Consider the following 23,119-nt stretch of genomic DNA (forward strand, 5'->3'; position numbering starts at 1 on the left):
ACTGACTGCTGAGTGTCCCCGTGTAAGGCGGGCTCCAGTCGCAGTCGCGCCCCCCCCTGAGCTGAGAGCCCGGGTGTCTTCGATGCCCCTGGCAGGGCGGTGGGGATGGAGCCCCTGAACCTGAGTGGAGTGGCTCTGGGGGGGCCAGGCCCGCCCCCCCGGGTGCTCACGGCCCTCCGCCCTGCTGGCTGGAGGAGCCACGTGGCCCGAAGGTGGGGACGTTGCAGGGAAGGCCGGACGCTGGCAGGACGCTGGTGGCCCCTCTGCAGCGGACCCCGTGCACCCCCTCCCCGCATGTGCCCCCCCTCCTGTGGCGCTTGGCTCCCTCTGCCCCTCCGGGCCCCCGGGCTGGCCCCGCCACCTGGCCCCGGGGCTCCCACAGCTGGCACCTGCCCTGCGGGGATGCGGGTCAGAGGCCCTTGCTACGTCCCTCCCGAGGACAATGTGGGGACCCCCCCCCCCCCCGCGCCGGGTCAGCCGCTGACTCTGCTCCTCGCCCCCTGCAGAGGGTCTGAACGCCGACTACGTGAAAGGAGAGAACCTGGAAGCCGTTGTGTGCGAGGAGCCCCAAGGTGAGCCCTTCCCGGCGGCACGGGGTGCGAGTCGGGGGGGTGGCCCCGAAGCCTTCCCCGCGGGGCAGTTCAGCCAGAACTGGGCGTGACTGCAGGGACGAGCCGTTCCACTTCCTGACACCAGGGACGCTGGGGCCACAGCCAGGGCTGCCTGCGGAGTCAGGGACTCGTGCACTGGGGACTCTGGTCCTGGCGGGGGGAGCCGCTGGGCCCAGGCCAACGGAGCTGTCATGGGGGGCGGGGGGCAGCCTTTATTTTTTATTTTTTCTTCTTATTTTCTTTTTATTGGAGTTCAATTTGCCAGCATACAGCATAACACCCAGTGCTCATCCCGCCAAGTGCCCCCCTCAGTGCCCGTCACCCAGTCACCCCCACCCCTGCTCACCTCCCTTTTGGGGGCAGCCTTTAAAAGACACCTGGACTTTTCCTTCTGAAGACTGGGGGCGCTGCAGGGCCTCGGCTGACCCCGGAGCCCGTGTCCCCCGCACCCCGTGGTCGAGCGCTGAGAGTGGGAGCCATCGACGGATGGACGGGAGGTGTAAGGTCAAGCCGGGGCGGGGGGCTGTCACGGGAGCCAACGGCAGCCGCGGGGACGGCCCTTCACTTAGGACGGGGACCGCGGTGTGTGCCGGTCCTGCACCATCGGGCTCCGTGGCCCCCGGAGGAGAGCCAAGAACAGCCCCTCGGGGCCACTGGCTACCTAGTTCTGCGGCCCCCCAGCCGCGGCGACCAGGGCGTCCCCACTGGCCACAGGCCCCAGTGTCCCACCGAGGGCCTGTATTTGCCCCTTCGGCGCCCTGGGGGGACCGTGTCCCCCTCCTAATTCCTGTCTTCTCTCCCCAGTGAAATACCTGACGCTACAGACGCAGACTGCGGAGCCGCCACCCCCCGAGGCGCCCCGGATCTGAGGCCTACGTCGCCCTGGTGACCAGCTCCTTCGTTCCCGTGGACCCACCACCACCACCGTCCGCTTCTCTGATGACGCCATCGGCTTCTGATTCTAAGTTTTCCAGACGAACTCGGGGTGTGTGTGAGGCTGGTTTCTGAGCCTGCCCTGCCATGGACGCTCGGGGACGCCGGGCACTGGGGACACCGGGAGGACGGGGGGCAGGAAGACGCTGGTGCTCAGGGGTAAGAGCCGGAGCCCAGGGTAGCGCAACCCTGGCACGCTGCAGTGACGCCCCATGTCCCTGGCAGCGGCCTCGGGCTGCTGTCGCTGGGGACCCAGCTCACACCTGGGTTGCTGGGAGGCCCTGAGGCCCTGCCAGGAGCACAGCAGGGGGATCAGACAACCACCCACCCTCCCCCCGACACACACACACTCTCCGCCTTTCTCCCTCTCCCTCTGTCACTCGCTCTCACATACGCACATGCGTGTGCGTGCACACACACCACCCAGCTCTTACACCCCTGGGCTTCCAGAGAGCTGGTCCAAGTGGTGGCTTTTCATTTATTTGAGTGCAAACATGCATGTTGTGATAGTCCTGCCCCGAGGTCTTAGGAACCTTCTGGACGAGTAGGCAGCTGTGACTCTTGGGCCTGATCCCCCTCTGGTTCCGTAGGCAGCCGCCGTGATTAGTGTTTAGGAATCATTGATGCATTGAAACGAGTATTCCCCGTGTACCCCGTGTACCCCGTGTACGCGCTTTGTTCGGTAGCAAAAGCTAGACGCTGGGCATGAGCAGCAAAGCCAGAAGCACGCGTGGGTTTTGCTTAAAATTGTAGTTGAGGGGGGAGGGGCCGCCCGCTGGGATTAGTGGCACTGGCCTGGCTCTTGGGTCTGGAATGATGGTTGTGTGTGTCCTGTTGGCCGGGGGCCCTCGGGCGCCGCGGGGCTGCAGGGAACGCCAGCACGCAGGGGCTGCCCGTTCACTTACTGGCGCAGTCTGGCCTGGGGCTAGCCTCCTGGAACGTTCCATGTGGCCCACGTGGGGTCCTGTCTGGGGGAGCCCTGCTGTCCGAGGCTGAGCTGAGGTCTCGAGCCACCATGTACTGGCATTGGGCTTGCAGCGTCCAGTAGCACCCCCGGAGGCCGGCAGGCAGGGGGGCCCTGTGGCCAGGGCTCCTGGCGCCCCCTTGTGCTGCACCGTCCCGTCTGGCTTCCGAGGGAACGGTTGGGGTCAGAGGCGACCCCGCAGGTGGAGTGACACATGCCTCGCATGCTGGCGTTTGTTGGCAGCTGCTTTAGAGACCCCGCGGTGCGGGGACTGTCCCCTGCTGCGCGTCCCCAGGCCGTCCCTCGGATGCTGGCCGCCACCCCGGGGGGCCCTCCCCCCTGGAGGGCGGCCTCCGTTGTGAGTGTGCAGGTGTGGAGCACCGAGGAGACCCCTCTGCGTGGGGGTGGGGGTGTCCCTGCCCAGGATGGGGGGGGGCTCGGGCGGTGGGGGAGGCCTCTCGTGTCCGTGGCCTCTGGCCACCCCGTGGGGGGGACCCGGGAGCAGGAGGGGGGGCTTGAGGCGTTTCACAGGTAGAAAACGGAGGCAGCACCGCTGGGCGGCAAGTTCCTTCCCTGCCCACCGCCGGGAAGGTAGGGGGCCCTGGTCCCCATGGCCCGTGTGTCGCGTGGTGTGACTGGGCCCAGCCTGGCGCTGGGAGCCCCGAGGAGGGGCCCCCCGCCCCCGCACCCCTGGACTGTGACGCGCTTGTGTTTCAGTGTGAGCTGTAAGCTGTCTCGCGTTTGCATTAAACGAACTGGAACCGACTGGCGCCTGTGCCCTGATGGCGGGAAGGGGGGGGCTTCTTTGGGAAGTGATGCTGGGTTCTCCCGGAGGCTGTGCCCCAGCCCCAGCCCCAGGTGTTCCCCCAGAAGCTCGGCGTTCTGGCCCTTGCCGGGGTGCCGATGGTGGGGCGGCAGGGCCCGTCCGGGCATGAGCGGACCTGGTGGCGGGCTCGCAGCCGGACCCCGGGGCCGAGTGGGAGGCGGCGGGCGTGGGGTCACCTGCGTGGGGTGGCGCTTCGGCGCCCTGCCGGCCGCTAGTGCAGCAGCACGAGCCCTCCCGCCCAGAGCCGCCCTGGGACTCCCCGGTATCCGCATGGGCAGCCGGGTGCCCGGAGGGGACAGGGGCGCGAGACCCGCGGGGGCTCCCCCAGAGGCCAGCATGCGAGCCGTGGACTCGGGGTGGGGGCCCCGGGGCTTGTCAGCGGTCTGCCCCCTTTGCAGCTCGGGGTCCCGGGGTCCCCGGGCCCGATCGCCCAGCCCTCCCCCACCAGCTTCGGGCAGACGGGCGATCCACGGCTACACGCGCCACATCCCCTTTGGGGCCGAGACGCGCGTGTGGGGTTCAGCGAAGGACTCGAGTCCTACCTCACACGCGTCACCTGGGCGTGGCACGGGAGACCACAGGTGTGGAAGGTGCTGTCATTTTTCCGAGGGAGGAATTGGGAAAACATTAAAAAAAAAAAGTAGACGACCCCAGAGCAAACATATTATTTTAATTACAGATGGAAATACAGTGTATCAGATGAGGCGACTACGCGACTGTACCAGTCTTTACACACCTGCACCAGGGGCTTAGGTTCCATACGCTTTAAATAAACAGAAAGCAAGGGGGGTGCTCGGCTAACGGCACGAGGCTTCTAGCTGGGCCGGGTGGGGGCACCCGGGGGAAGGGGGCTCGCACGCGGACGGCCCAACAGACAGCCCGCACGAGGCGATGCGGCCCCGGGAGGAGGACCGCCACCGCCGCTGCCGGCGGGAGGACACCGTGCCAGGTCACTGGCCCTGTTCCTGTCGCGGGCAGACCACGTAAGTCGGCGCGAGCTGGGGGTGGAAAGAACCCGTCACCCGGTCCGGTTACGCACACACCTCCTCGGGTGACTAGTTTCCAACATAAAAAAGGACATAGGAAAATAAAGGCATGTTTCTCTTTTTAAAAAATACCTTCTATGTACATGACAGTAACTGGCGCAGGAGGGCCCCGGGCGGGAAGAGGACGGGACACTCGGGGGCCGTGGCGGGGCCAGGGCGGTGAGTGGGCACGACGGACACGGCCGACGAAACGGAAAGCGCTTGATGACGGCGGGAGCGGTCACCTTGCCACGCAGGCGGTCGCTGGTGGGCAGGATCACCCGGCCCGCGGCCTGCCCGAGGCCCCTCGGGGAGTGGCCCCAGAGCGCGTCACACGGACGTGTGGACGGGGGTGACCGGGTGGGACGGCGAGGAGCCCCGCTCGGAGGACGACGAGGCGCGTGTGGCCACCTCCCGCTGCAGGTCCTCCACCCGCTTCTGCAGCTCCGCCTTCACGGCCAGCAGCTCCTTGAGGTTCTGGTGAATGGGCATCTGGGGAGAGAGGGACACGGTGAGGTCCCCTGCAGCTCTGCCGACTGGCAGCACCGACACTGTTCCCACCCATCGCGAGAGGTGCAGGCGGCCACCCCGGTGATGACCCTGCTGGAGGAGGGCGCCTGGGGGGCCGAGCCCACCCCCCCCCCCCGCAAGGCCTCCCCGGGAGCCTGAGGCCCGGAGGGGGCTGCCGTGGGCGTACGGGACTCCCGGCCTGAGGCTGGGTCACAGCATCACCCGTTCTCCCCCGGCCGGCCCAGGCAGCCAGCAGCCAGCTTGTCCCCCACGAGGCTCTCGGACCAGGGTGAGGTGCACCGGGGACGGGGGTCACCACCTGGGAGGCGCTCCTGGCCTTGTGTCCCTGATGCAGTGTGTGCACGGCAGCCGCAGGCCCGGGTCCTGAGCCTCAGCCAGGCTCCCTGGTGCCCAGCCAACAGCCTCCAGGGGCTGCTTTCTGCCGCCCCGACCTTGCCCTCAAAACCCTGGGCTCTGACCCCAGCCTGCCGCTCCTCACCGCTCCTCACCGCTCCCCCAGGGTCCTGCCTCTGCTCCCCTCCTGCATTCCAGAATCTTCTAGGTTTTGAGCCGTTCCATGCATGTGCAGCCCCCTGCCCCCGGGCTCTCCCATCAGGGCTGATCACCCCAGTCCAGGGAGGAGGGAGACGGGTAGGGAGGAGGCAGGCAGATGAAAGCGCAGGGTGCCAGGTCACTAGCGAGGAACCAAGTCCTGACATCAGGCCACAGCAAGAAGGGAAGGGACAACACTGAGGCTGAAGGGAAGGGACAACACTGAGGCTGATGCCAAAGACCCCCCCCAAACAAGGGGACGTTCCCTTATTTGCTGCTGATCCCCAAGGCCACCGCGAAGTAAGCAGTAGCTCCCCTCCTGGCCTTGCGGCCAATTTGGTGTTAATTCTCCTGTTGGGATCGTTTGGTTCCGAGGGAATCACACAAGGGAAACTTCTGGAGTCAGGTCCCGGACACGGGAAGTCCATGGAGGGAGCGCCCAGTGTCACACCCAGGACCTGAGGTGACCCTCAGGGATCTCCGAGCAGCCTTGCCTCAGGTCACTTCCAGTAAATCCAAGGCCCGCTCGGTAGAGAAGTGCCCAGTAGGGAGCCTCCCCCTGTGGGCGGTGGGTCTGCCCCGAGCCAAGAGGGCCCCGAAGGAAACGACGCAGCTCGGTCCCCCCTTCCACCCGGCCAACCCTCTGACGGAGGCCCAGGGAGGCGTGGTGCAGGCAGCCCACAAGCGCCCTCCTCGGACAGAAGGGGCCAAGCAGGCTGGTCCCCTGCCTTTCCTCCCTGTCCCGCCGGCCTGGCTCCCCATCCTGTCGCAGTGACGCCGGCCTAGGTGCCCACTCTGTGCCACCCCCCCACCCCCGTCTTTGAACATACTGCTGCTAATGAGCTGGCCCTGTGCACCGTGTGCCTGCCCAGCCTGCCCCCCACCGGCCTGCGGAGCCCCCAAGGCCCAGCCTGCTCCCCCCTCCCCCCTCCCTGCCAAGGCCCAGCCTGCTCCCCCCGCCCAGCCTGTTCCCCCCCCACGTCAAGGCCTGGCCTGCTCCCCCAAGCCCTCCCGCCGGCCTGGTTAGAACAAGAAGCGGCAGCCCGTGGGCCACCGGGCAGTTCTCCCGTCACGCTGGAGCCACAGCACTCCGTAGGCCTTCACATCACGCTCCGTTCCTGCTCCACGAGGTCTCGGCGAGGCCCGGGGACCTGGGCCCCAAGTGCGTGGAGCCACCGCCGGAGGGGATGGGACCCCGGCCCATGGGCACCCTGCAGGCCAGTGCACGGCAGCTCAGGGCCTGCCCTCGGTGCGGCCGATGGCTCCTGTAGCACGACAGTCCTGCCCGAGACCTTGATGGAGGCCAGTGCCGGCTGCGGCTCCCGCTGCCGTCACGGTGGCCATGGTCACGGAGTGCCGCAGACAGGACAGGTGGGAGGGCTTCAGGGCCAGGGCGGTGCTCTCGCGTTCACAGTCCCCAAGCATAGGGGGAAGCGCTCGAGCCCAGGGCTGCTCTTTGTCCCGCAGCAGGGCCTGTGCCAGCTTCCCTGCAAATGTTTCAGAAATCCCACCGTCTGTCCTCTGTGTCCCCCAGGATCCTATTTGGTGACTCTCTCCATGTGACCAAAATAAAGTGGGTTTCCTGCCCTCTGTCCCTGAGCCTGTCTTCTTGTTGCTACGACACACGACAGAACCGGGCAGGAAGGAACAGCGAGCCAAGGGCAGGAGCAGAACACAGGCAGAGGCCGGGAGGGAGCGGCGGACGCACACCTGACTTGTGTTCCTAAGTAAAAGGGACTCCAGTGACTGGAAGGAAGTGCCTAAGGGGTCCTGGGGGCTGGCATTCGAAGAGAAAGCAGCTGAGGTGAAAAAGGAGCATAGTTGTGGAAGCTGCCCTGTAAATCACTGGGCTTTCTGGGCCCGCACGCCCCTGCAAAGGCAGCTCTCTCTCACACGGCTCTCATTTTGTGGGCGATTCCATCTAACAAGCAGCAGTCGTCATGCCAGGGCCTACCCTTGCAGCGTATCCCCGTCGTCTGAGAGAGACAGAAGTTGTCACCACAGCTCAGAGGGGACGGCGGGGCCGGGGTGTGGAAGGCAGATGAGCTGCAGCCATCAGGTGGCCACGGGAGGCCGGCTCCGGGACCAGCGGGCCACTGTATGGCCACCCTCAGCTGCGCGACCGGGGAATGATGAGTCACGTGAGGTATGGGTCACTCGGAAGAGGGGAGAGGAAAGGATCTGGGGACCATGCTTGTGAAGAGGCTCTTTGGAGGCCACCGGCAACTGTTGTCTGACCCTGTGGCCTTCTGCAGAGATGCCGCAGAGCTAACGGGATGCGTGCTCATCGGCAGAACATCTGAAATTAGTTCCTAATGGCTCACTGGCCACACACTCAAAAACCAGTATTTCAGACATTAACCACTGACCACAGGACTTGGCCACATGTACATCGTCCTCATGGAGAAAAGAACAGACTGTCTCTCACTTCACATGTTCTCCGATAAAGAGAATGTCTTCCAGCTCTTACAGTTGGCACCGAGTCCACACTCCATCTGGTGGTTAGCACCGTGCTCTGGCCGTCTCGGGACCGAGGTCCCTCACGTCGCAGCACCCCTGCTGCTCCGTGCTCTCATGACATGGGAAGCTGCCACTGGCCCCTTCCGGCGGGCTGGAACCGTGCTAGTGCACCCGGACAGCGGGCGGGGGCTCAGTACAGCCAGTGGAGGGAAGTCTGCCTGCGGAAGGTCTCCTGAAGAAGGTTCTCAGAGCAGCGGCTGTTGGCCCAGTGAGAAGCAGACACCGGGGAAGCATTTCCAGAGGCGAGGGGTCGACAGGCAGCCCCCGGGATACAGGGCCCATCGGACCAGGAGGGAGAGAGGGGAACATGAGGCCTGGGTCTCATACCTGCCCCGAGAGGAAGACAAGTCCCAGGCTGGACTGTTCTGGAAAACAGTCCTGAGGGCTCTGAGGGTGGCAGAGCTGACCTAGAGGCTCTAGAGGGAGAAAGAGCCCTTGTGGCTAAATTTCATGGAAGAGAAAGCAGGATCAAAGAGTCAGGGGAGGAGAGGCCAGCGAGGAGCAGCTGGAGCTGTGCTGCTGGGAAAGGGAGTGGGTCAGAGAGGAGAGGCAGGAGCACAGCGACAGTGGGCATGGTCGCAGGGGTCCTGGGGTGACGTCTACAGGGACTGAATTTGCCATCAGGGAGGGAAGGCTAGTGAGGTGATGGTCCCTCCAAAGCTCAAGCACCAGGCAACAGCCAGGTGACATGAACGGCTGGGTCTCCCTCACGGTTAGTGGGGCCTGGGGATCGTCACGGGGTAACTGTCCACCCAAAATGCAGACACTGAAGTGCTGAGCCCCAGCACCACAGAGCGCACCTGGATGTGGAGACAGTTCCTCACACAGGTAGTTCGAGTTACGCTGAGGTCATCAGGGTGAGTCCTAGTGCAGTACAACCACTGTCCTCGTGGAGAAGGGGACACTGCACACAGGCTCGCACAGGGAAGGAAGACAACAAGAAGACACTGGAGAAGATGGCTGTCTGCAAGCCATGGGGTGGGGGGAGCCGGGAACAGACTCCTCCCTCAGCTCTCAGGGGGACCCGCCCCAGTCAACACCCTGATCTCAAGGCTTCTCATGTCAGGACCGTGAGCCCACACATTTCCACTGTGTTGCCCCCACCCCATCCATAGCCCTTGCTTACGGCAGCCCCAGCATCTGAGACATGAGACATGGCTGTGGAGACAGCAAGGACCCTGCGTGAGAACGGGGCTGGGGGGGAGCTGAGGGGGGAGCCAAAAGCAGAGGGGCAGGTGCCTGGGCCCAGCAGCAGCCCTGATGTCAAATGAGGCCCCAGAAGCCCACTCCTGGCACCCAAGCCAGTGAACCCAGAAGATGAAACTTCAAAAGACCCTTAGTTGAGAACCTTCTGTCCCTGGGGGCAGGGCCGCCCCTCCACGGGCCCCCTCCGCACTAAGCAGTGACCGTGCCCTCCCATGTGACAGTGTGCGGGGGGATGCACCTGCGGAACCGCAACCCCGAGCCGCAGCCTGAGCTTAGCCACCCAACGCCCAGGGCAGACACCGCCCGGCTGCAGGTCCTGCTGGCCACTGCTCGAGTATTGTTTTCAGTCTCAGAAAACATGACAATGAAAGAGTGTGGCGGGGAAGGGCGAGACTCTACCCCTTCTTCGAGGGGGCGTCTGTCTGCGACTCACCATGTGCCCTCTTTCTCCCGGAGCCTATAAACTAACCGAGTCATCGGAAATACTAAGAGTCAAGTGCAGTAACCGGTACGGCTGCTTCTATGTACCTGTAGCACAAGACAGAGGGGCTAAGATTTTAACTCTAAACTAGCCAAAAGAAGCTGCTAGAACATGAACACAAATGATTAAACCCTGAGAAGCAAGGGTGGGAGTAGAGGATGTTAATACTCAGCATGCACGCATTTCTATGCCACCACCTCCGCTTACAAAGATACGTATGCTCTTTTGCAAAGAACAAAAACATACCTGAGGCCTCATTCGCGGGTTCCATCGCACATAATAGTTTACCCAGAGTTCCAAATGACTCAGACTAGCAACAGGATACAAGACGTGGTTTTCATAATTCACAAAGAAAGGATTAGAAAATTCTTCGAGCTGGCTATTGACATATGACCATAGCGATATAGTCTTCGTATATACATCCTGAAAAACAAAAAAGGAATACCCTGAAATACATTCGACTTTTCTTCAGATCCTTGAGAATTTGTATTATGGAGAGAAAAGGACTTGAAGGAAAGGGGATCAAATGCTGAAAGATTACTGACCATTTACTGAGCCCTGCCCCCCATCCCTGATGCTATGGCATCACGAAATGACACGAAAACATACACTGGTTACTATCCTGAAAAAATGTATTGCTGAGTTAGGTGACATCTGGCGACTGCGTCTGTGTGAGGGCAATCGAGAATGTTGTTTTTTTTTTCTTGATTTTATTTATTTGTGAGAGACGCAGAGATAGAGGCAGAGACAACCCCTGAGCCACCCAGGTGCCCCAAACGTGAACTTTCTAACACCCACAGGTTGATGGGGCCCATCAATAACAAGTACATTTTTTTTAAATTTCCAGTTTGCAGTCTGCTTTTGTGACTCTTAACATTAAGGACTGGGGCAGAGTTTGCAGAGAAGATTCCTTTCACTGGAGAATCATGGATACCTGGGGGGAAATGTGCCAGGGTGGGCAGGCTGGTGATGCCTCACATCAAGAAGCAGATACATCATCTCCCCACCTCCCGACCTTGGCATACTCGGTTTAGAGATGCTGGAACTATTTGCATTGCTCATGCAAAGGGAAAAACCAAGACCTCCAGACTTGGCAGGGCAGGTCAGGGGCAGACACGGACAAAGCACAGTGACAAAAGTCACAATCAGAAACCAAAGGAATAAAACCAAGACCTCCAGGCTTGGCAGGGCAGGCCAGTGGTAGACATGGACCAAGCACAGTGACAAAAGTCACAATTGGAAAACAGTAAAGCCAGCTGACTTCCTCACAAGCTATCTAGACAGAAAATTCCTTCAGGACCTTTTCCTATTTTTTTTTCTTTTCCTATTTTATACTTTGGATGTCTAGGAGGAACACCAGCCACGATGCAAGGGACCATGAAAAGCCGCAGTAATCATCACAGGAGGTGATGGCCTGGAATCGGCAGACTCGTGCCATCAACAACAGAGAAGACAGACTAGGGAAATGGGCCCTCACGTATGCAGTCAACTGATTTCCAACTGGGCCACCGAGAGAGTTCGGGGGTGGGGGGAGAGTCTTTGCAACAAACAGCGCGGTGATGACCGGTTAGCCACATGCAAGAGGATGGAGTTGGACCCTTGCCATACGCTGTCCACAAAAAGAACTCAAACCTGGGTCACAGACTGAAATGGAAGGGCTAGGACTACAAAACTCTTAGAAGGAAACACAGGCTCAACTCTTCATGACCTTGGGTTGGGCAAGGGCTTCCTGCGTAAGCAACGAAGGAAAACAAATTGGACTTTGTGAAAATGAAAGGCTTGTGTGTTTCAAATGAGACCGTCAAAAAAGTGAAAAGCCACTTCACAGAATGGGCAACAATTTTTGAGAATCACATATCCGATCAAGGACTTGCATGTCTCACGAATTTATAAGGGACTCTTACGACTCAATAATAATGACAACCCAACTACAAATGGGCAAAACATCTGAATAAACATTTGTTCACAGAAGATATACATGTGGCCAAGAGGCCCATGAAAACATGCTCCCACTATCATTAGTTACCAGGGGAATGTTCACCCAAACCCACAATGAGATGCCACTGGGGCTGGCTAGAATTAAAAACAAAAACAAAAACAAAAAAACAAAACAAAAAAAAAAACACAAGTGTCTGCAAAGACGTGAAGAAAACAGGCCCCTTACACATGGCTGGTGACACACTCTTGGTAAAATATTGGAACTTCTTTGGAAGCACACTCCCTGGCTCCCCAAAAGGTTAACCACACAGTTACTATACGACTCAGCAACTATACTCCTAGGTATATACCAAGAGAAATGAAAGCATATGCCCACACGAAACCTTGCACATTTGAATGTTCACAGCAGCGGCATTTGTAAGAGCCCAAAGTGGAAACGACCCAGAGGCCCATCTGCCACTGACCAGATAAACGAAATGTGGTCTGCCCGTACAGCGGAGTATTACTCAGCCAGAAGAAAGGAACAAAGTCCGGACGCCTGCTTAGACATGGATGGACCCTGACAACATGATGCTCAGTGAAATAAGCCTGCCACGGGAGGACAAATACTGTTCGACTGCAGTCCTATGGAATGTCCAGAGGAGGTGAATCCAGGGAGACCAAAGGCAGATCCGTGGTTGCAGGGGCTGGGGGAGCGAGGGACAGGGAGTGACTGCTCATGGGGATGGGCTTTTGTTTTGGGGTGATGAAAAGTTAATGGAGTTTATGAAATTAGATGGTGATGGTTGCACACTCTGAATCTATTAAAAACCACTAACCGTATACTCTTAAAAGAGTAAATTGTACTGTAGGAAAATTCAATCTCAAGAGCGCTGATTCTTTTAAAGAGCATATTTTGTCAAAAAAAAAAAAAAAGACAGCCGTCAGGGTTTAAATTCTACAATGTGGACTTCATTCTTCTGTTGATTTTTTTTTTAATAGCTTTATTGAGATACAGGTCACATACCATAAAATTCACTCTAAAACTTCTTTTTTTTAAAGAGGTTCACAGGGCCCCATCATGCTGGGCCCGTAGGAATGTGGACCTTATCCTGATCACAGTGGAGGCCACAGGGAGGTTTCGAGCAGGGGAGAGGCACGTGAGGGCACTGAATAGAGTTGGGGAAGCTGCCCTGGTTGCTGGAGGTCAGAAATAGGGAGTGAAGCTCACTTCCTGGCAGCTGCCCTCCTCCACGAGAGAGTGGGGGCTTGAACTAGGCTGCGGGGCAGTGATGTGCGGCCAGATTAAGGAAGAATCTCTTCGGGGCACCTGCGTGGCTCAGTCGAGTTTGATTTCAGCTCAGATCATGACCTTGGGGTCCTGGGATTGAGCCCCTGTCGGGCTCTGTGCTCAGTGGGGAATCTGCTCGTCCCTCCCCCTCTGCCCCTCCCCTCTCCCCTCCCTCTCTATCATAAATAAATAAAATCTTTTTTTTAATCTCTTCTGGGGATCAGCTATGGCAGCTGGGGTGAGGGGGAGGGAGGAGGCAAAGGTGGCTCCTAGGCATTTGACCTTAGCACCTTGAGGGGCAAGGGTGCGCTTTAGGGAGATGCAAGGGAGCAGAAGAATAGCAAGTAGACCCCAAGATGAGATAGTGACCAAGAGAATAGTTTAGGGCCAGAGGAGGACCCGGGACTGGGTCCAGGCAGGCTCCTGGGTGACTGAAGGGCTAAAGGGAGGAGACTGAGTGGGGTGTGGGCACAGAATGAGGAGGTGATAGCTGTGGGGAAGTGGCAGAGGGAGGTGGGTGCCAGTGACCCACTATTTAATTCTCCAAAATTTAATAATGTTCTATTGTGCTGAGCCTGCAGGTGGTGGCCCTCTTGTCTTAAGTGGAGGACACTCTAAGCTGCCTTTCTGCAATGCCTCCTCACTTTTGTTCATTTCTTTCTTATCAAAATGAGGAGGAAAGGGGCGCCTGGGTGACACAGTCAGATGAGCATCTGGTAAATGGTTGGGCTCAGGTGGTGATCTTGGGGTCATGGGATTGAGCCCTGCATCAGACTCCACACTCAGCACAGAGTCTGCTTGAGGTTGTTCTCTCCCTCTGCCTCCCCAGCTCATTCTCTCTCTCTCTCTCCCCCCCCAATAAATAAATAAATCTTTAAATAAAAAAGAAACTGAGGGAGAAACAGGCAAAAAAGAACTCTAAGAAGCTGGGCGGCTGCTTCATTATCAGCCTGACAGATAAGGAAGTTTGGCTTGTGCCTAGACGGAAGCTCTGGGCTCCTCTGCAGACTTCTGCAGACCTCGCCTTCCTAGGCCTCTAAGTACCTGTCAGCTCAATGGAATGGAGAGTGAAGAGCAGACTCACATCATTTTGGAGTCGGTGTGGTAGAAAGTATACGAGCCTGGGACTTAGAAGTCCAGGGTCCAGAACTGACCCTCAAGACCTGAGAGACCTCAGAGAGCTGTGCACATGCTGGGTCCCAGCCCCCAGCCCACAGGCAGTAAGGGGCTTGGGTCAGACCACCTGGAAGATGAGACATGTGCGCTGGTGCTGCCGAGTGCTGGAAGGGCACCTGGGCAATGCCTCCATCTACAGATGGCAGCAGGGCTAGACCCAAGTCCCCCACCACCCAGCACCCCTTGTGCAGTGGGTTGTAGCAGGAAAGGCTCCTGAGCCATCAGGAGAGCAACACACAAGATGGAATCCACTTACCTCTTTGAATCGCTGCTGTTCACAGTTGCACAAAAACGTCCCAAAGAGACAGCTATAGAGGTGATCCAAAATCGTGATCAAGAATAGCTCGTTAAACTCGAAGGCTGAAGGAAACTTAAATGGAGAGAGAAGTAAGGTTTAAAGTTCCGTCTCTAAAACACAGTGGTACCAATTTTCTATGAAAGACAGCTAAAGTACAGCTTGGAATACAGGCAGAGATTACAAGGGAAACTGAGCCCGTGTAGCATTGAACTTGCTATGGTTTCAAGTCCAAGCTTACAGAGAGCTGGCTGAGGAGGCACCTGCAGGAACAAGAACTGCTGCGCTTCCTGATGCCCAAGAGGCATCATGTAGCTTCCATGTCTTTGTCGTGCTGGTAGAATGCAGCCCACGGTCACCCTTCTGCCAGAAGCTACTAGAAAGCTGGACAAAATACACGGAACAGCTGGTTCCAGACTCTGGCAACAGGCAGCATGAGGCTATGACAGGCCCCCGGCCCAGTAGGGAGACTGAGGAAGCAGGTCCAGCTTTTGTCCCGGCTTTCTGCCCGGACATACGTTTGGAGTCACAGAGAAGGGACGGGGCTCCCCAGCACAGTGTGTACCAAAAGTGACTCAAGAAAAAATGGCAAGTCTGTTGTCCAGTTAAGAAACAACTCATAATTAAAAACCTTCCCACAGAGAAAGCTCCACAAACATACGTCCCCAAGCTCTTAGCAGTGTCTAAACAAATTGACCCTGGCAACGTGTACAAAGTGTGATGCAACATGACCCACTGGGGTTTAGCTCGGGAATGCAAGGCTGGATTAACATCTGAAGATCAACGTTGAAAAAAATTAATAATTACTGTAATTCACCACATTAACAGAATAAAAAAACAGTCATATGATCATCTCAGTTATTGTTTTAGGTCATTCTTAATGGGTTTTTGCAGAATTCAAACAAAGACTTTACCATTGCCAGGAGGCTCTAGCCAGAAGCTGGCATTTAGTGGCCATGAGGAGACGGTCTGGAAATGATAATAATGATTAATGATGACAACGATACTCCTGGCAGCAGGCACGCATGGGGTGCCTACCACGTGCCAGGAAACACAGTGGGGTACTGCAGGCGGCACAGCCAATTCGAACCAAACCAAAGCAGACCACCAGAGAATTTTTATTTCAATCAGTTTCCTTTAAAGTACTGAGCTGTTCCCCAAGCAGAGCGCTGCCTGCACACTCACATGACTAATCCTGCCACCTCGAGAGAGACACCCAGGGTCACCGACGCCCATATTACTTTCCCAGGCTAGGGACGAGCTTCCCGGTGAGAAATAATCATCAGTCCAGGACTGTCCAAGCTCCACCTGTGCTTTTCCTCGCCAGGCTGCTTATCACATTAGCCAACCTACAGATGTCTGCACAGCTACCCTGGATTCAGAGGTGCCGCCTCGCTCCACCTTAAGGACTGTTCCCAGAGAAACACACAACTCTCTTCTGAGGAGCCAGCTCAGGATTCCACTTTGTCAGAAACCTCTGGAAACTCGCTGTGGTGGTGGTTCTTACCTGCATTCTTGTTCTTAGATAGACTAAATCTGGCTGAAATGCTGGAGATAACTACTGATGAATCCCCCTCAGAGTCTTTAACTTGCAATTCCACCGATGGCCTCACATTCCAAATGGCCACCCTTTGAAACACCAAGTACATCACGTCCACTTTTCCCAGCATTTTTCTATGCGGTTTAGTTACGCTCTATTTATGAATCATTGGCACCATGAAATTTATGACTGATAAGCAAATATATAACGTTTACGTACATTGAGGCTTTATTAAATCAAGGATAGAAATGGAAGACCTAAACTTTATTTTCATTTAAATTATACATTTATTCACAGGACCGCAAAGCTTCTATGGACACATTTTTGCAGTCAAGTGAATCTTTATCCCTAATCCTGAGCCTGCATTCTGGACCTGGGAGCTTGGTTGGGCATGTTCTAGCACCTCTGACTACAAGCCTTATTCTGGCCAAGTGGGTCCCAGGGCTGGTAGGTCTAGGCTGGGCGGGACTCAGCCTACACCTGTCAGCACCCCCAGAACTGGGACATAAGAGCTGGATCTATTGGTGCTCCATCAGGACTTCTCTTCACATCCAAATGGTGCTGTGGCCTCGTGCTCAGCTCAGGAAACATTTCATCAGAGGAAGTGCCAGCAATTAGAGTAATACAAATAAAATATTAAGTCTTATGATTCGTAATTTGTTTTGGCCTCTTCTCCTGGAAACTATACCATATGCCTAAAAAAGATGTGCTCAAAAAGTCCATAGGAATCCACAATGAAATTCTGCACCTCTTCCATGGAACAAAAACATGAACCACTATTAAACCCATTCAAAAGGGCAGAAAGTCTATTAAACTATGGTTATTGTAGAATGTTTGTGACTCTTCTCTGAAGAGCCCCTCAATTACTTTTGCCTTAGATCCTTTTATATCAATTTGTGCATGCAGGCTAGTTAATTTTATCCCGAGATTTCTAACAATTTCATGCGGATTTAGCTTACTTGATTTAGCAGTAGGCAACCTCCAAATAAATTAATCTTATTACATTAATGCATCTTTCCTAACAAGCTACATGTCTCATCCACTTGTTACTTAACTAATAGACTGAGCAGTGATATTTCTGCTTCTATTGCATTAACAATGTTGTTTTAAGAAACATTAATTATACACATTTCACAGACAGGATCTTAGAGCTGAGAGGCATCTAAAATCTAATCTAAACCCCTTGTTTTGTTTCTTAAAATCCAATAAACAGCACAAAAATGATCTAGATTAGACATGAAACCAGGCACTAAATGGTATGAAGCATGGAAGGCAGTTTGAGGATATTATACACGTACACGCACACGCACGTGCGCACACACATTTGGCATTCAGGAGGAAGCAACTTTACATCCACAAAAGTGGCACTTATCCCCTCAGAAGCATCCTTTGTGCTCAGCCTTGTTACACAATTTTTTGTTTTGACCTAAATGTAACCATCATTTAATTTTGCTATTGGCTCAACGAATACAAACAGCAAGAAGTTCATGGTGCTAGAAAACAGTAAGACCTCAGGGCCAGCCTCTGTGCTTTCTGAGTACATATTCACTGTCACCTGCCATGCATCCCACCACTGCCTACTTCTGAGATCACCCCTCCAAGTGGCTGCTCTGAATCAGCTGGGACCTAGCACTCAGATAATACAAGAGCCCCATCAGTTTGGGGAAGCTGGACCGAAAAGTAACAGTGAGTTACTGTTAGTAACTGAGTGCGGGACTCAGGACTCTGGGAGGTCTCCTCTGGCTGATTATAACCCCTCCCCTCTTTGCTTTCCTATTTCTGAAAGTATGCCCGCTCTCGCTAGATCCTTGCTAGTGAGATCCATGAGAAATGCAGACTCACAGGCTTGGGGTCCCAGATTCACAAATCAGAATCTGCATTGTAATAATATCCCCACATCCAGTGCCACCTTCCCTCCAGCGTCAGCAGGAGGCTAGGCCTGACAATTGCCATCTCTAAGTCCCCAGGGGAAGCTGAGTCTACTGGCCTCAGGACTGCAGTAGGACAGAGCCCGTGTCTAGATGATGGTCTCCTGCCTCACTGGCACCTCAGAACCATATGGGGAACATTCCAGAACTACACACATCTGGGCTTCTCACTAGGCCCACAGGAGGAAGGGTCCACGAGGGCAAGGCCCAAGCATGTGCGTCCTTAAAAGTCTCCAGGTGCTGCCAGTGTGCACTCGGGTAGACAGTGAGGCTGGGGTCACCTCCCCGCCCCAGATTCCTCCCCCAGCCGATGGCTCATGAGGAATTGCTGCTGGAAGGGGTCCAACCTGAGGTGGAGCAGGGCAGCAACGGCACCATGGTGGTGCTCGAGCTCTCTCCTGCCCCCAACACATACCCCCACTGGTCACAGTGGCACACAGGGAGGAGTTTCAAACAGTGGTCTATCAGACTTACGAGCCTCGGGGGTAGGGGGAGATGTCCTCTGAAACAGCCCTGTGGTGATGGTAATAACGTGGCAGGAGGGTGGAGTCACTAGAGGTCGCCAGCACTCCGTCCGTCTGGTCCTCTTCACGTGACTAAGGCAGCCTTGGCCAGGCCTCAAAGCCAAGAGGAAGGAGAGCACCCAGGCCACAGCTCTGACCTCTGACTGTGTCCCCACCCCCGCACAGGCACTGAGGAGACTGCCCGTCCTCTACTCTCTCAGTCTAGGTCTCTCTGTCTGTGTCCCTCTGTCTCTCTGCCTGCATGGGTCTCTGCGTGTGCGTCTCTGACGTGCTCTTCGGCTCCATCTCCTAGCATAAGCGGAAGACCCCAAACTTGGGCTCAAATGTTAGAGACTAGGGAATACACAGCACCTGCTCAGGGCCTGCTCTGAACTGAAGCCATGGGGGGCCCAACCAGCTTAGGGAAAGGGATCCCTGCAGGGCCGCCTGACTTACTAGGGCTCCGCGCGTTACAGTTTGGAAACGAAGCACCAGCACCTTCCTATCCAACTCCGGTTCCTGGACACTCCCGTCCCTCAGTGACCTTGCTGCAGGGGCGCCGTGGGGGCCCAGGGCAGGTGCACAGATGCCTGGGTTCGGGGTCTGACACCCTCCTGTCTGACACTTCACTTACATCCCTGTTTCTCACACTTGGCCCTGCTCAGCAGGGGGCTTTGCCTCCTTCCCCGGTGGAAAGGGAGCAGAAGCAGGGGCCTTGGTCTGCAAAGCTGGCAGATAGGATGAGTGACAAAAGCATTTGCATGAGAATAGGAACTTTTGGTGAGAAACTGATAGTCCCTAATTTTCTTCTTATACTTCTAAACAAGTTCGAATCAAACCGAGTTAAATAACAGAAGGGGGTCATATTTTTACACACCTACATACATCTTCATTTTGAACGAACATGCATGTTTATCTAATCTTCAACTTTCAGGTCAGAAATATACTTGAAATTTCTCACCTGTCTTGTCATTTGCCAAACACAATCAATAAACTGAAGAAATATAGGGGATCGGTCAGCATCCGCGTGGTTGTCATTGCCATGGCCCACTCTCTGAAAACAAACAAGAGGTTCAGCATGTGAACATGAGCCACAGCCCTCTGAAAAGTCGCTTAAAATTGCCTCACGGTAGGCATCAGGTCTCATGTGTATTTCCCAAGACCTAACAGAATTCTTGGCACAAGAATAGGCACTAAAAAATGTTCACTGAATTGGACCGACTTCCATTGCTTAAGAGCATTTTGTTTTTGGAAACAAAATTTCACTGTATTGTATTTTTTATGTGTTGATTTTTTTTTAATGATTTCACTTTAATATAGTTGAGGTCAAGAAGTTAGGAACAAATGGCCAGTAAACTTTTCACTCCCAGTGATGGGGTCAAGCCTGGCCACCACACCAAGTGCCGTGTCAACGTGGAACTACCAATTAGCAGCTCAGAAAGCACATTATGAAGGCCATTTCCTTCCCAAGTACAAAAACAGGTTTTCCCACTTATCACAAATGTCAAGAAGTCTGAGAATCAAATAATAATCTACACATTTGAACCAATTTTACAGGACACAGAGAACCCCCCACCCCCAATACACATGAAATGATAATGGGGAGTCCTTGCTCAACGCAGCCCAGTATTGTGTGCTTCTGCAGTTCTGAGAAATACTTGACATCTAGTAGTGTGTTTCACACCTTTCGGTATTTTAGAACATACTCACAGATTCCTGGTAAAAGTTAAAAGAATTCCAAACACAAAAAGGATGAAACGTTGAAAATGCCAAGTTAAAAAAAAACAGCTCAGGAGCGAGCCTTCTAAGAGAAGGCTCAAATGCTCTGATGACTAATCAACAGGATGAGAAAGAAAAAAACATTACAAAGATACAATGCAACCACCTCACAGAAAGTGCGAGAAATACTAGGTCTATGAAATGGCCAGCAGGGGAGACATAAAAACAAGGAAATCCATGCCCGGCAGCTACGGTAGGTGATCTTATTTCTCTTATTGGTCTTTAATTGTGGTGAAACAACAGACCATCAACAGGACCACCTTCACCATTTTAAGCATGCAGCCCAGTGGCATTAAGCACGTTCGCACTACTGTGCGGCCAACCCCAGCAGCCATCTCTGGAACATTTCCATCTTTCCAATCTGAAACTCTTCTCCATGAATACCACCTCCCCCCCCACCCACTCCCCGTGCCCACCATTGTGGTCTCTGGCCCTATGAATGTTAACTGCTCTCGATACCTCTCATGAGTGGATTCCTACAGCATCTGTCCTTTTGTGGCAGACTGCTCTCACGTAGCAGAATGTCCTCGAGGTTCATCTATGCTGTAGAATGTGTCAGAAATTCCTTCCCTTGTTAAGCTGAATGACACTTACATCGTGTGGATAGACCTCATTCTGTTTATCCATTCATCTGTAGATGGCCACTGGGGTTGCTTCTACCTTGGGGCTACTGTGAATCACTGGGGGTGCGAATATCCAAGTCTCTGTTTTCACTTCTTTTGGGTCTATATGCAGAAGCAGAATTGCTGGATCATATGGTAGTTCTATTTTTAATTTTTTGAGGAACTGCCATACTGTTTTCCATAGCAGCTGCATAAGCTGCCTTATTTCTGCACTTCCCCTTTACAAAAAAATTTGTAGAACCTGCTCTTCAGTATTTAAGGCACCTTGGGGACAGTTTTGCACAACCACTCGCAATTTAAGATTCATTCTTTTAATAGCCATTCAATGAATTCCTGTGGTGTACGCAAGGCATCTTGCCTGGCCCTTGGAGTTTCAGGATGTTTCGTGGTGTCCCATAGAGGCCGCGCTCTTGGCTACACATCTGAGGTACCAAGACAAATGAGACACAGTACCTGCACTACACAAATAATGCACTCAGCAGTCTAGTCATGGGAAAAAGACCTGGATGTGCCCAGGGCTTCCAAGACCAGGATGGGTATGGTGGGGCCATAAAGGAGCAAGTGGCCAACCTAGGATGGGATACAGGAGGGAACAGTGAAGGCAAGTCACATGAGTCAGTCATTGAGGAGGTCTCATTTGAGATAAATGCTAAAGGACAGAGGGAGGTGCCTGCCCCCTAGCCGGCCAGGGACGGGCTGTTGTAGAAGCAGTGGGAACACAGTAGGCACACCAGAAACACCACAGGTAGCTGGGCGCATGAGGCAAGGGGATGGAGGTGAGACAAGGCTGGAAGCGTGGATTGGGCCAGATCACCAAGGGTCTCAAATGTTGAGCTGAGGAGTTTGCCCACAGCCCCATAGGCCATGGGAAGGCTCAGAGATTTGCTCTGGGGAACGGCAGTATGAGATCAGCTTCCTGGAACTCTCCATCTGGCCGCAGCATGGACAATGGATCTGAAGTGGACAGGTGATGGAGAAACTAGTTAGGAGGCTGCCTAACACAGCATCAGGGAGATCGCTGGGCAGGTCAGAGTGAAGGGGACACCAGTGACACTGAGGAAGAGACAACAGATTAGAAACATGTGTACTAAAATATGTGAGACCGGTGGAGATCACCGAGGTATTAAGCAAACAGAGAAAAGAGGGACAACCTGAGGACCCCAACGTTAAGAAGTTGGGGAGAGAGGGAGGACCAGAAGATAGGAGAAATTCAAAAGGCTATAGAAACCTGGAAGCCAAAGGAGGAAATGGTCTCCAGAAATAGGGAAGAAGCAACAGCGTCAGGCGCTCAGGACAAATAAGAGAAGGGCTTGCAAAGTGGCAGGGATTGGTGGTTGTGACGTGTAGTTTTGGGGTGGGGTGGGTGCTAGGAGGAGGAAGTGAGTAAAAGACAACCATTATCGTAAAGAGGGCAGCTCTCTGTGGTGACAGCGGGAGGGAAAGTAGGGTCAAGAGGGTCGGTTTCCAGGGTGGGATAAATAACGGCATGTTTGGACACTGGTGGGACCATCTAGGCAAGAGGGGAGATGGAGGCAGGCCAGAGGCAGAAATGGTCAGAGGGTGGTCGGGGAGGTGGATGATGGAACAGGGGCAAGGGCAGGAGATGGCGTCAGGGAGGAGCTTAGATGGCTCACGGACAGAAACTCAAGGGAGGGGAGAGCACAGGGAGGCCTGAAAGTACGGTCTGCTGCTGGCTCCACACTCAGGGGCTGGCTGAGCTTGGCCAGGTAAGTCGGACTCCTGAAATCTGTTTCCCCCACATGCCAGCTCCATCAGCGGCTTCAGGGTCTTCCAGGACTAAACCAGATGATACGTAACAGTGCTGGATGTGGATACACAGTGGTGCTCCGTAAACTGCAGCCATTGAGAACCTGAGGACCTCATGGCCATGACGACCCCCAGCATCAGCTTGTAAGGATGGCAGTGGAGTGTGGACACCTTGGCATCTCAGCAGATAGCCTTTAGCACTGCCTATGTAGGCAAGGGCCCCTCATGGCGTCCTCTCTCCCAGGACACACAGCGTGGGGAGGAGAGGTGGCAAGGAATGACCTGGGAGCCTTGGGAGATGGCCACATACGAACGCTGGAGCAAAGTCCCCTCTCTCCGCCTCTCCCCAGACCGAAGAAACAGGAGTTCGTGGTACTGTCGAAAGTAACAACAGGCTCTAAACTGGAGCCAGCCCAGACCAGGCCCTGTCCTGAGCATCTGACATGCACAACTCACCTCTGCTGCACCACACTCCACCTCAGAGAAGGTGCCAGAGTGCAGCTGAGGCTCCAACAGCAGCCCTCGAAGGGCACGTGGCTCACAGGTTCTGGAGCTGCCTTTCCTTCTCCTCATGGCCAGTGTACCTGGTCTACCCCCATGATGGCAGCCACCAAACCCCTCCTGCCCCTACCCCCACTGCCTATGAGGGGGCCTGAATGAGGCTTCAGGAGT

At 55.1% G+C, this 23,119-nt stretch overlaps 2 protein-coding genes across 14 annotated transcripts in view; one reads left to right on the forward strand and one right to left on the reverse strand.

Annotated features, from left to right (window-relative positions):
• Positions 1-3,273, forward strand: part of CD99L2 (CD99 molecule like 2) — a 94,616-nt gene extending 91,343 nt beyond the window's left edge. For both annotated transcript variants that reach the window (XM_072816232.1, XM_072816233.1), the window contains 2 exons: positions 507-572; positions 1,416-3,273. In XM_072816232.1, the coding sequence (XP_072672333.1) occupies positions 507-572; positions 1,416-1,480 (131 nt within the window). In that variant the 3' untranslated portion in view covers positions 1,481-3,273. The remainder of the gene's footprint in view (positions 1-506; positions 573-1,415) is intronic.
• A 711-nt stretch (positions 3,274-3,984) lies between these two features.
• MTMR1 (myotubularin related protein 1) overlaps positions 3,985-23,119 on the reverse strand; it is a 63,945-nt gene continuing 44,810 nt past the window's right edge. For 11 of the 12 annotated variants that reach the window (XM_072816219.1, XM_072816217.1, XM_072816218.1 and 8 more), the window contains 4 exons: positions 19,240-19,332; positions 14,269-14,382; positions 9,875-10,051; positions 3,985-4,851 (listed from right to left, as the gene is read on the reverse strand). In XM_072816219.1, coding sequence (XP_072672320.1) covers positions 4,690-4,851; positions 9,875-10,051; positions 14,269-14,382; positions 19,240-19,332 — 546 coding nt within the window. In that variant the 3' untranslated portion in view covers positions 3,985-4,689. Of the gene's footprint in view, positions 4,852-9,556; positions 9,676-9,874; positions 10,052-14,268; positions 14,383-19,239; positions 19,333-23,119 lie in introns of those variants that run through there. The other variant, XM_072816224.1, reaches the window with a different exon arrangement.

Source organism: Canis lupus, chromosome X (assembly GCF_048164855.1).
Source record: "Canis lupus baileyi chromosome X, mCanLup2.hap1, whole genome shotgun sequence".
Taxonomy (NCBI): domain Eukaryota; kingdom Metazoa; phylum Chordata; class Mammalia; order Carnivora; family Canidae; genus Canis; species Canis lupus.